The sequence below is a fragment of the Ictidomys tridecemlineatus genome, chromosome 2, assembly GCF_052094955.1.
Source record: "Ictidomys tridecemlineatus isolate mIctTri1 chromosome 2, mIctTri1.hap1, whole genome shotgun sequence".
Lineage (NCBI taxonomy): Eukaryota > Metazoa > Chordata > Mammalia > Rodentia > Sciuridae > Ictidomys > Ictidomys tridecemlineatus.
Genome location: NC_135478.1, coordinates 200,979,100 through 200,992,284, shown reverse-complemented (window position 1 = coordinate 200,992,284; position 13,185 = coordinate 200,979,100). Strand labels below are relative to the sequence as shown.

At 32.8% G+C, this 13,185-nt stretch overlaps 1 protein-coding gene across 1 annotated transcript in view; it reads left to right on the top strand.

Moving 5' to 3' along the window:
• The window catches only part of Vps50 (VPS50 subunit of EARP/GARPII complex), a 121,121-nt gene that overhangs the window by 66,637 nt on the left and 41,299 nt on the right, over positions 1-13,185 (top strand). Inside the window, exons 18-20 of the mRNA XM_005340532.4 lie at positions 879-1,055; positions 4,116-4,234; positions 6,592-6,698. Coding sequence (XP_005340589.1) covers positions 879-1,055; positions 4,116-4,234; positions 6,592-6,698 — 403 coding nt within the window. The remainder of the gene's footprint in view (positions 1-878; positions 1,056-4,115; positions 4,235-6,591; positions 6,699-13,185) is intronic.

Here is a 13,185-nt window from a genome sequence, read left to right as displayed (position 1 = left end):
GGGATTAATCTTTAGATATAGAAAAATGTTGAATTTTTTGTGATAAATTATCAAATCAAAATATAATTCAAATGAACTTTAAATATTATTTTAAAAGATAACTTTTTCTCTAGCTAGCTGTATAATCTTGAATTTAGCACTGAATCCTTACAGAACATCTCAAGTTTCCTCATCTGGATAATGCATGATTTGAACCAAGTATTACAACTCTTTTAGCCCTGGCATTTATGATTCTCCCAATCTAGATTGTTCCTTTCATTTTACAGATGAAGAAATATAAACATAGAGAAGCCAGGTGATATTCCCAATAGTATGTAGAAAGTTAATGGAATGTAATGGGTTAAATATCACCTGTGTTTTTGTTATCTGCTTGTTGGTATATAAAGAAAAGTGAATGAAGGTTTACAGATATGTACACAACAAAGTAAGATATATACTTCATGCTTTATTATAGAATATCTTAAATGGTACAAGCATATGAGTAAGCAAAGTGTGTGACTTAATTCATTTTTATAAATAATTCTATTTGTTTAAACTGTATCCTGCTAGGACTTTTATTGCTACATTAAATTTTCTTTAAATGTCATTCAAATTTCTTAAGCTATTTAAAAAAAAATCTGTACAATTCCTTAAAGTCAACGCCAAAAGTAGCTTGATGCAGATAGCACTGATTTAAGTTGTATAATTGACTGAGTTGTCATTAGGAAACATTTAAACTTGTCTAAGATTGTGATTTCAGACAACCTGTAAGATTTAAAAGCAGATTAGATCGTGATGTTTTCCCTGATTCACTCTACATTTACATTGATAGAATATGTTTATTACTTGAATTTTATTGTTTTTTCTAAAAGACATCTGGTTCCTTTTTTAATGTTTAGGAATTTAAATTCATGGAACAGTCTCGTTCCCCATCAGTTTCACCTAGTAAGCAGCCAGTCTCAACTTCTTCGAAAACAGTTACCTTGTTTGAGCAATACTGTAGTGGTGGGAATCCATTTGAAATTCAGGCCAGCCACAAAGATGAAGAAACAGAAGATGTCTTGGCTTCTAATGGGGTATGTGATATTTCTAAAACATACTGTGAAAAGGAAGTTAGATTTATTTGAAAGTGTTTTAACCAATGAGGAAGGTAATTTGCTAGATTTATTTATCCACATACCAGCTACCTTTGTACGTATGTGCATATACTTACAATAGTACTTGTATAGGTAGCGACTTTTCAGTACATTTTGTTGATGATGTCCTTCTGAACAATACATTTTCCCTTTATGCTTGCTTTATGTTCTTACCAGATTATGGGAGGGAATAAGTCATCTGCACTTTTTTCTCAGCTCTGCTCCTGGGTATCTAATCATTTTGTTCCATGTTCCTTTATCTGAGAGAGAGAGTCGTGTCTTTATCTAGTCACTTGGCAGGGATGTTTTTAAGATTTAGAAGTACATTGCTTTAGTAACATTTTGAGCAGTTCAAAAACAGTCTTAATAATGTTTTAGTGGAAAGAATTTTAAGTCTGGTAATAAATATTGCCTTTATTGTTTATTAACTGTGTGACTCTTAGAAAATTATTTTGTGATTCTGAGTTATTCATTATTAACAGTGAGGAAAATTCTTGCTTCCCAATTGCCATCAAGGTATTCCAAAATATTTCACTTGACAAAGGATGTTGTTTGATGCATCCTTCTAAGTGTCATAATTTCTAAAAGAACTCACCATGATTTTTATTTTAGATTTGGTGAAGCCAGAGTGAAAATTATTCTCATTTGACCTGAGAAAAATCTATTACATTTGTTTTTGTATTTAATTTTGGAATTTCTCTTTTGTTTACTTAACATGTATTTTTAAAACTACAACTAGGAAAATATACCATCATCATGTCTTATCATGAACTTTAAATTATTTCACAGGAAGCCATATTTAAAACTATGGTTCTTTGGTGACATTTTGCCCTATATAGACTAAACTGAGAAGAATTAAAAGGCATTTCAGTTATTTTGAAATAATGTTTCCCTGTATAATGATTTGTGAATTTAAAAAATATAAATTAAAATTAGAAAACGAAAAAATAAATAAAAATTTTAAAATACCCACACAGTATTTGATCCTTATTATTTGCATTAATTGTGTTCCATATGGTTGCTGTGAACACTTCAGATAGCACATGCTAAACCATTGCTTCTGTGGTTCATGTAGAATTAAATTCCTATGAGCTTCTAGTCACAAAATACTCACCAACTCATCAATTCATGACCTTGTTTTATGTACGCTTCTATTAAAGACATCGTATGTGATATATGCTGTTGATTCATTACCATTGAAATTGTGGCTGACAGCACTGTAACTTATGCCTAAGTGAAGCTTATCCAGCATAAGCGTTTTCTCTGTAAAGGAAATCACATCTGCCTTGTACTTAGGAACACTATAGAAGACTTCTGCACTGTCTTGAAATGAAAGCCATTCTAAACAAAGTCACCAACAAAAAGCATGGAAATATAAAATGCTGAATAAACCATGATAAGGACAACTATTTATGGTATAAGAGCAAAAAGAAAGCAGAGCATACCTTCAGCTGAAAATGTCTATATTTGATGACTCAGAGTTTGTGCCTCTGCACATGTCCATGAGTAATCACAAAAGTCTCTTAAACATTGATTTGGAGCTTACAAATACATTTTAGGCAAATTTGTAAGAATCTAATTAAATAATGAATACCCACTATACCATGTAATCATAAATCTCTGTTGTAATAACCAGGAAACCCTAGTTTGCATGAAATACTGATCTGTATATCACTGGAATCAAATTATTTATATGTATAGGAGAAGCCTACTTTGCTTTTTTTTCAATTATTAATATGTGATCTAATCTTTTTAGATACAACTTAAGTCCTTGAGAACCTGAATCTAAATATGGCCTAACGAAATGCTTTTCCTTAATAGAACTTTAAAAAGTGGTTTGTTAAATTGTTTTCATTTTGTCATCATATTAGTTTCCTCAACTGTCAAATGAGATTAAACTTTCTCAGAATCGTATTTAGACTCAGTGAGATAATTCATGACAGCAGATTGCATGCTGATGGGTTCAAAATAATAATTTTTGGCCAGATCTTAACCCTATTAATCGATAACAATAGTTTGGTGATGATGATATTGCCACTGCTTTCTGTGCCTTTCGTGGTTTCCACTGTCCTTCCCCTTGCTGGCATTTGGCCATGGTAACATAATAGATGGTGAAAATGTTAGGAAGGTATACATCTTTTCAAGAGTAAACCAACCATGTTTGTCCTTGCTCTCAGTAGGTCCCTGGGTGTTGAACATAATGTCCTAAGCTGCTCTTGGAACTAAAGCTCATTGTAATGAATTATGTAGAATATCATGTGTGTTGTATGTGTTTATTAACTGAGTTAGTACTTCCAAAAAGGTTGAGAATTGCACACTCAACCTCTTTATAATGAGTTAACAAATTGGATATAAGTTTGATGAAAATTCTAGATTGTTTATTAAAAAGAAAGAAAGAAAAATGTACTCTTCGTTTCTCTATTGAAGTCCAGTAAAAAAAAAAAAAAGAAAGAAAGAACACTCTGTTCCTCAGTTAAGGTTCAGTGTTTTTTTTTTTTGTTTTTTTTTTTTAAGAGAGAGAGAGACAGAGAGAGAGAGAGACAGAGAGAGACAGAGAGAGAATATTAATATTTATTTTTTAGTTTTTCAGTGGACACAATATCTTTGTTTGTATGTGGTGCTGAGGATCAAACTCGGGGGCACGCATGCCAGGCGAGCATGCTACCGCTTGAGCCACATCCCCAGCCCTAAGTGTTTCTTTTGTTGTTGTTTTTTGTTTTTTTGTTTTTTTTTTTTTGTAAATGGAGATGTGATTTTGTTAGATAGTTACAAGCTTTTATAGGTATAATTTTTTTTCCATTTCTATTTAGCTGGATTAACGAGGATGATAGAGAAGAAAATGAAAGGAGGATTCTTGATGGCAAAATTAGAGCTAAATTATTAAGAATTTACCTAGATCGACTATTTCTTATAAAATTGATGTACTTTTAATTATTTTGAAAGAACTCAAGAAAGGTTGCTCTTTGTACTCACTGTTGTATTTTACTCTGTTCTCTTTAGTATGAATCTGATGAACAAGAAAAGAGTGCCTATCAGGAATATGACAGTGACAGTGATGTTCCTGAGGAACTCAAGCGAGATTATGTGGATGAGCAGACAGGAGATGCTCCTGTGAAAAGGTAATTGTTTAGGGTGTATGGTATTTAGCATTTAATGTTGTACTCTTGACATATTGAATTACCTTTAAAGGTCAAGAAAAAAAATGAAATAAAAATTTAGTGGTTATCACATCTATGAAAAAAGTTAATGTATTTTAAAGAATGATTCCAAAAGACTGAAAATGAAAGTTTTCTTTTATATTCCATAACAGTAGATTTTCAAGAAAAAAATATCTCTAAGAAAAATTCTACTTAGCAAAGCTTTATTTTGGTATTTCACAAATGAATTCATTTGACTATGAATTTGACTGTTACTATTTCAAAATAAAGAAAAAGAATATATCACATCAGGTAATTTTAAAAGGCTAAAAAAAGGTTTTAAACTAGTTTTTCTTAAAATTTACATAGCCCTTTTGACATTGTTTTTTGCAGTATGATTCTAATTCCTATTTTTTTTTAAATTTCACAAGACAATCTTTTTACAAATTTTTAAACAATATGAAATGAAAATGAAAATATTGGGCATAACCAAAGATCTTTTAATTTAGTGATCAACAGTTTTTACAAAAGAAGAAAATCTTTAGATTTATAAAATCAGTGCTGCCTTTCGGGGCAGTACTTGCTTCACATAGATCAGAGAACCTCAGGGAGAAAATGGCCATTATTTTCTTTGTGGTGTTTTTGCCTCAATCTAGTAAATACAGCAGGTCTCTACTTATTTTCTGGTGTCTCGAGTTCTGTATATGGACCTTCTATTAAGGTTTTCTATTAGTGGTTGAGTTTTGTTTTGTGACCAACTATCTTCTTTTCAGATAGGCAGAATGAATAGTGATTCTCTGGTATTTTCAGATGCAAGGGTTTTACACTAAATGTTCAGGTAATAGGAAGTATTGTTCTTATTAGAGATAAGACCTTTACTGATGATTTTATAGAAGGCAGACAATATGATAATTATGATAATTATATTAGAAATTTTTTTACCTCCTCCCAGTTAAATGTGCCTGATTTTTATTTATTGATATTATTAACATCAGAAATTTAGCAAAACACAAATGTACTTTTCTTAAATAATAGAGTTAAGAGACTGGGGATTGGTGTAGTGTTAGGTGCCATGTGTGTGATCCTGGTTTTAATCCCCAGTACTGCAACAACAAAAGGACTTAAGTGATAGACTTAAGTACACTCTTCCTACTCTTAAACCTCATGATTTCTAGATACTCGATTAACTTGAAATACTGACTGAAATAATTATCTCCTTAAAAGTGAGCAAGTCATGTAGTTGTAGATATATTAATTGGGAAAATTTATTTGTATGGGTTTTTATGTATGTACTGAATTTCTTCACTAGATATGTTTTAAGTATATTTTGGGCAAAACGAAAGCTCTATTAAGTTGAAATAAATGACTAAAATAGAGTCGCTTGTTCACATATGTATACCTCTATTTTTGGTAGTTAATGCCGACTCCTAAACCCTATAACCTACCCATAAGAAGTTTGAGTCATGTGAATTACTGAAGTCAGTTGGTTAGCAGTTATTATCAATTCTAACTTCTCAGTTTCCCTTGAATATATTAATTTTCCTGTCCTAGGATTTAATGACCATCTTGTATCATGCCAAAATCATCTCTGTACCAGATTATTCAATCATCTTTCTTACCTTGGCTTTATAGAGTCTTACCTCCTTCCAATTCATTCTTAATATGAATTTAGATTTTATTTCTTAGATACAAATTTAATTATGCCATTTTCCTGGTTAAAGTTTTTATTGGTTTACTACTGCATTCATGATAGGGTTCATACTATTTAGGTTTGATTGCTTTCAGTGATCTGATCTGTGCTTACCTCTTTTCCTGTCACTTTTCTATCTGCTACAAGCTACTATCGTGGACTCCAGTACTTCTCTCAGCATACAGTATTCTCACTCCCTCTGCCTCATTACTTGCTGTCCTTTGTTTTCTGCACTTGCCATATGACTTCTGCTTTTCCTTTGTATCTAGTGCAGCCTCTCTACCCCAACACTGCCATCATACTTTATATTTTATTTTAAGGAGAGTATTTTTTTCCTCTAATTTTCTGCAATCAGGAAAGTTAGTACATTTGTACCTATGTATATAATTTCCCTAGAAAATCTGCTTTTTAAGTGATGTAGCTTTTTATTAATGGTTGATAATTTTGTTTTAGAATCAAAGAAATGCATGAAGAGTAATTATATTTCTCTGCTTATTTATTTATCTTTGTATCTGTACTGTGAGTTCATCTGAAACATGGTGAGAATTTCAGTGAGTAACTAGTGAATGAAAGCTAGATGCTAAACTGAATAGCTTATTGGTTTATTACTTGATAATTCTAATTGAGACTCTTGTTTTTCTGTATTAAGTGTTTCTCGAGAAACTCTAAAAAGTCGGAAGAAATCAGATTACAGTCTAAATAAAGTGAACGCACCCATCTTAACAAATACGACATTGAATGTAATAAGGCTTGTTGGTAAGTAGCTACCCCTTTTGATTAAAAAAAAATTATACCAGTTAAATTGGTTTGCTTTTGTTACTGAATAATTTTTACTTGAAGTTTTCATTGTATGATAACTGCAGTACTCCATGCAGCAAGAGATTTGAGATATCTCATATGTCAATGCTTTTCATTTTAAATGTTCCAAATAGTAGGATACTAATTTTAATGTTAGTTTTTTCATTAACAACTTGTTAAATCTTTGCATCTTCTAAATTTTTCTAAAATATTTCTGTTAATTGAAATGTAATAAAAATTATATAGTTGAGTTAGAGGTACATATAGGATGCTGATAGTACCATTTGCACATTTACACATTGTTTTTCTACTTAATTGTTTCATAGATCTTCACAGCCTTCCTTTCAGATAGGCAGAGTGAATAGTGATCCTCTGGTATTTTCAAATGCAAGGGTTTTACAAACTAAATGTTCAGATAATAGGAAGTATTGTTCTTATTGCAGATAAGACCTTTACTGATGATTTTATAGAAGGCAGACAATATGAAGAAATTCCTTTTTAAATATGCAGGTTTGAAGGTTATGTGGATTTTTTTAATGTCAGTGTTTAAATATATTATATGCTCTCAGCCTTTATATTTCACATGTAGGTCTGTATATTTGACAATTTAAGTTATAAAGTTGTCTTCTCACATTGCCATCTATACCATTCAGGAACTTTAGTGGTTTTCTGTTAAAAAAAAAAAAATCAGTTTTCTATTTACAAAATTGGAATTTACCAGTGATCTTATTTGATTAATCTTAGCTTTGTTGAAATGGTCTGTGTTCTTTAATATAAATTCCAAATTTCATTAATGTTATGATAAAATGTACAAAATGCTTTAGTCCTGCTTTTTTAGAGAAAATATGGAACAGTAATAATGAATTGAGAGGAAAAGAAATGGTATGCATTTTCATGGCACACAGAAAAATGACAGATTCTTAAAAGCTATTCTGTAGCTAATTATTGTCAGGGAAATTATCTTTTCTTCTTTTGTCCAAGAGACCTAACTGAGCAGTATCATGAATAATTCTTGAGAATTTATAGAATCAGAATTGGAAGGGTGCTTGCTGAGAGGTCATCTGGTATAAGTTACCACAAAATAAGGTTTTCTTTCAATAATGTCTGTAATGCATGATGGCCATCAAGCTTTTGTTTCATGACTCATAGTCTCTCAAAGCATATTATTTTGCAAGACTACTTGTTTTTCTATTAGACCAATTTAACTGCTAGAAATCTCTTCCCTATGGTAAATCAAAGTTTGTTCCTTTCTAATTCTATAGTTAGTTTTGCCCTTCAAAGACAAAGAGTGAGTCAGTGCTTTTTTTCCTCCTGTTCTTTTATTTAATTACTGTCCAGATGTGTGATGGTAGTGATCCTGTGTCTCCTTTCCTCATATCTTTCATCCCCAATCCATTTTCAGACTCAGTGCACACAGTTCCTTGATCTGGTCCTCAGAGATGTTAATTCCAAACCTTTCTGAATCCTTACCATGCTCCTTAGCCTAGTTTACATTTAGAATTTTTAAGTGTCTGAACATACTACTAAAAATGTAGTCTGTGTACTTTTGCTGATTATATTGAAGTAGCAAACAGCCCTGACACATCAGTAGCTTTCACCCACAGGGTGAAAAAAACTATGCTTCTGCGCATAAAGCCAAGGGAAGTGAGCAGGAATGTAAAATGTTCTTACAGGGAATGGGGAGAGCAGATAATTGGGGGAAATGATACAATTGGCCACATCTATGTAGTTGTTTATATTTTTTAGCCTAGTTTAGAAGAGACTAAGAGGTAGTTATGGTGCTTTTTACTCTAAAAGGGTATATAGTTATTAGAATCAAATCAAATACAAGGCTAACACAGATTGAGGACTAGGAGGATATCATGTTATATTTAGATAAATGCAAGCATCAAATGCAGCTCTTAATTTCTCAGTAGGCATAAATAATTTGAAAAAGCAAAGTATTCTGCTAATCTTGTTATATAAAAGGATTTTTTATCTTATGTTAATGGTAAAAAATATGTTCCTGATGCTAAATTCAAAAGGTACTACAACATATTTGTATATAAGGATTATTGATTAACATAGTAGACATTGTTTTTTAACAGTGGATTTATAGAAATTGAGAAAAGCCACATTCTTATGGCCCTTGATATATCATGCTAGAAAATAGGGCGCAGTCCTGAATTAAACCTTCCTTAGAAGAGAGAGTCTGACCATTGTAATTTTAGCCGTCTGCACCACTGTGTGTTCTAGAGTTGTAATTTGGAACCAGTGTTGAGTGTGTTCATTTAACTGGACCATCTTCTCTTTAGCACTGGCTTGAGGTGCTGCCTTTAGCCTCCATCTCCCCTTTCCACCCACTATACACATTGATGCCCTTTACTTTCTGTCTCCCTGGAATGTCTTTATCTTCATTTTGAAATAGGTTTATAAAGTATAATTTGAAGGGACCATTCACTCAGGGGTCTCCAGCTAGTAAAATGCACTCTTCCATCCCCTGTTGTTATTGCCCTGAGGAGCATTAAGATTCTAAAAGGCAAAGGCAGTGCCTCTTCTCACCAGTGGAGAAGTACAGTTATGTAAGTAAGATAAATTTTTGGTGCCCAGGAAGATGAATGGAATGATTATTGACTAATTGGGAGACACATTGTAACGCATGGAAAACATATTCAAAACATCATTTTCAAGTATTATTTACTAGGCAGATAATTAGAAGAGATTAAACAAAAGAGTGTTTCTATGGTCAGCCAGCTCCAGGTGGTATCTAAATCTCTTAGAAAGGCTCAGAGAACCTTTCCACCAGTGTGGAGGACTAATCAGAATGCATTCTTGAGTAAAGAAAAAAATCCCATCAAGCTTGATAAGTGCTTGCCAATGGAGCAGAGGAATTTGAAGTGTCAGCATTAGAATAGCTTTGGTATTCAAGATTCTTTCTCCTAGAGGCTACTGTTCCTTGACATCTCTGATAGGTCTAAGTGGGAGGAGATAGGTAGCCAAAGCTCATGCTTATAACAACTACAGAGCTTAATGCAACAAAATGCTTTGGTAGCTAGAATATACATACTGGCACATACATCAGTACTTTAAAATGAAAGAAGATAAATTTGTGAGATTTTATAAATACAGGACAAGATTGATGAATTAGTTATGAGGAATCACTCTTAAATTTTATGTTTGTATAATTGACCGCTTAACATGCCATAACGGAGAAAAAGAAAGAGGAAAGCCAGGTTTGGGGAGCTGCTGATGGAATTAGATTTTGGACATATAGAGGTACCAAATGAGAAATAAGTGGAAACACTCTGTAGGTAAGGTGAGTTAGATAATTATTGAGTCATTGATTTAAATATTAAAACCATGTTAGTAGGTGAGTTTGCTTTGGCAATAACTTTTAACCTTTTGGGTTCATAATCGTTTGGAAAGAAGCACTACCGTCCCATAGTACATATAAGCCACTGAACAGGAGATAGCAAAGCAGAGAAACCTAGGGAACAACAGTGGATATGGATACATTGAAGGGGCAGAAAGCAAGAGAAACCAGTACAGGAGATTCTGAATGAATGGTAGAGAGACAGGAAAAAAATTAGGAGGTAAAGAAAAGATCTTGAAAACCAAAGGATAAGAGCCTATCCAGAAGGAAGAAAAGCTGGTTTGATCAGTCTTTTTATAATGATTTAAGCCACTTTTTCTCAAAATTGCAATGTGCATCAAAGTCACCTAGAGGACCTACAGGAATATAGTTTGCATCTAATTCAGTAGGTCTGAGGTTTAACCCGAGAAAACTTGTATTTTAACAACTTCTGGATGATGTTGATGAAATTGGGCCAGGGAACAAATTGAAAATCATTGGTTTCTTTGTTTTCATAATTAGAATGTTAAACAATGTGTGCTTAAATAATAAGAAAATGATTCAAGTGGTTGTTTTTTTCATTTTTTACAAATATAAGTAATTATATCAATTGTTTTCAAAATAATCTTTCAGATATTTGGATCAAGTTATAAAATTCAGTGAAATCATAAGTGTAATATTATAAAAGTGTGTCAACACTTTTTCATTTAAAAAATTTAAAACCTTGTTATAAGATTAAATTAAAAATTATTAGAGACTTTTCAGATGTGACATTTATAGAAAAAAATCTATCACTCTTTAGGTTACATTTCAATATTGCATTAATATTATAATTACAGTAATAAGATAATGTTACTATAATTGTATATTTATTTTTTCAAGCAGTATTAAAATATCTTTGGAGTTTCTAGCTGTGTATATACAACATTATATTTTGAGAGGATGATCTAAAAAGTGCAATCCCTTAGTACATGTCACAAAAAAATGGTATTGGAGGTTTATGGAGCTAAGGTATAATAATAATAATAATCAAACAATAGAATAAAAATTGGCAGCCAGGCACTTAGGTAATATAATTTAATGGACCTGTTCATTTTTCACTTCAATCTTCAGTAGCTTTTCTAAATTGCCAAGCTAGACTCTTTTCCTTCCTTTCCTTCATGCCTCATTTATATTGTTTCCAGTTTGCCTTTATATATATACACACATACATATGCTGTTACACCTTTATAAGTATTTATGTCCATTGATGATTTCTTGGAGTAGTGCAATGTAACAAGAATAATGAACATTTTTCCAACTCAGATTCTGTTTTTTGCTCTTGCCTCACCCGACTTTAAACTCCTAGAGATGAGACAAGAGTTGATCATTTTTTGCAGCATCTGTTTATAGCACTCAGCCAAGTTTTTTTTTTTCTTACTTTTGTAAGTTCCTAGTGTGAGTTGGACTAACAAACCTTAATTTTTAAAATCTTGACTGTTGGAGAAACCCCTTTTCCTCTCTTGTCACATTGCTTAAACAGATTAAACTTCCTCACACTTCCAGTGCTTCTCTTCACCTGGGTATTCCCTCCTCCACTCAGGAGGCGCAACCAGCTGACTCAAGAACCCGGAATTACTCTGGGCCACCTTCCCTGTGATAACCGCACTCCTTCTTATACCTCTTGCTGATGAGTTGGCCAAGGCAGCCCACTGTTCTTTCTTTCTCTTGTGTCTAGTCCCTATCCATGCTGTTATTTGGTTGGTTTCTTTGCCAGTCTCTTTGTTGTCTCTTCCCCATATGGACTTGGGGATGAGAGAGTTTAAACAGTGTTGCCCCTGTGAAGCTTTTCCTCATATCATATTTTAGGTTGGGCTCCCTTTTTGTAACATCCCATACTTCTCCCTGTTGAATTCATCATAATTATAGTTTTCTTTTGTTGTTGTTGTTGTTAGTTGTCAATGAACCTTTATTTATTTATATGTGGTACTGAGAAATGAACCCAGTGCCTTACACATGCTAGGCAAGTGCTGTACCACTGTACTATGACCCCAGCACCATAATTTTCTTAAGATAGCAGTTGTAACTGCAGTTGCTTAGCTATGTATCTGTCATATGCTATCTAAATGTTTCACACGTATTTTCTCATGAATTCTTCACAACATCCTTTTTACACAACAAATAACAGAAGTTCAGAGATAGAATTTGACTTTATGATACATCTGGTAAGTGGGAAAGCATAGGCTCGCTCATCCTAGAGCTAGTAAGTTCTTAACTTTCATGCTTCACTCTCAGTGGAGGAAATCATGAATATTAAATCTCATTCCTGAACAAAGTTAATTATTCATGGATCAGAAAGGATATCACACAGGCTGTTTGGAGGAAGGAAGGACCTCTTGCAGTGGATAATCTGAGAAGAGATATCTGTCCTGGTTATCTGGACTGGATGAGGTAACTGTCTTCAGTGAGCATCAGAACTACATCCTAAACTGCTGGACGCATATTTTAAACCAGGCAGGCTCACTTCAGCACTGTATATTTATATTTTTATCAAGGTAGTTTATCTCACAATAATAAGTCTACTAAGGAAGAACTTGTAAAGAAAAGCAGGAGACACTTGTCTCACTGCTTCTTGGAAACAGTGTGGAGGTTATTTTTTGGATCTGTTTGTCTTCCAGTTATTTCCCAGGAAAGGATGGTGAGAGGTAAATGTTTTGAATTCATATCAGTCTGAAAAACATCTTCATTCTGCTCTTTGGTTTGAATGACAGTTTATCTGTGGAAATTATTTTCTTTAGAACTTTGAAACTTCTAAGTATTCTAGTTGTTATATCGTAGTTGAATTTCTTTCTACTCCCCTTGCCCCCGGCCCCATCTCTTTCTCTCTGAAAGCTTTTATTATTTTCTTTCCCCCTTGACATTCTCAAATTCTATGTTGATATGCTGGGTGTGAGTTCTTTTTTATTAAGTATGTTCAGTAGTTTGTGGACTCTCAGTCTCAGAGCTCCTATTTTCCTTATGACTGATACTAGTATTTCTTTGATAATTGCCACCTATTTTATTTGTTTTCATTCTCTCTCACTGTCTCTCCTTTATTCAAGTGATTAGTCTCTTAAGTTGGTCCTTTTTGTCTTA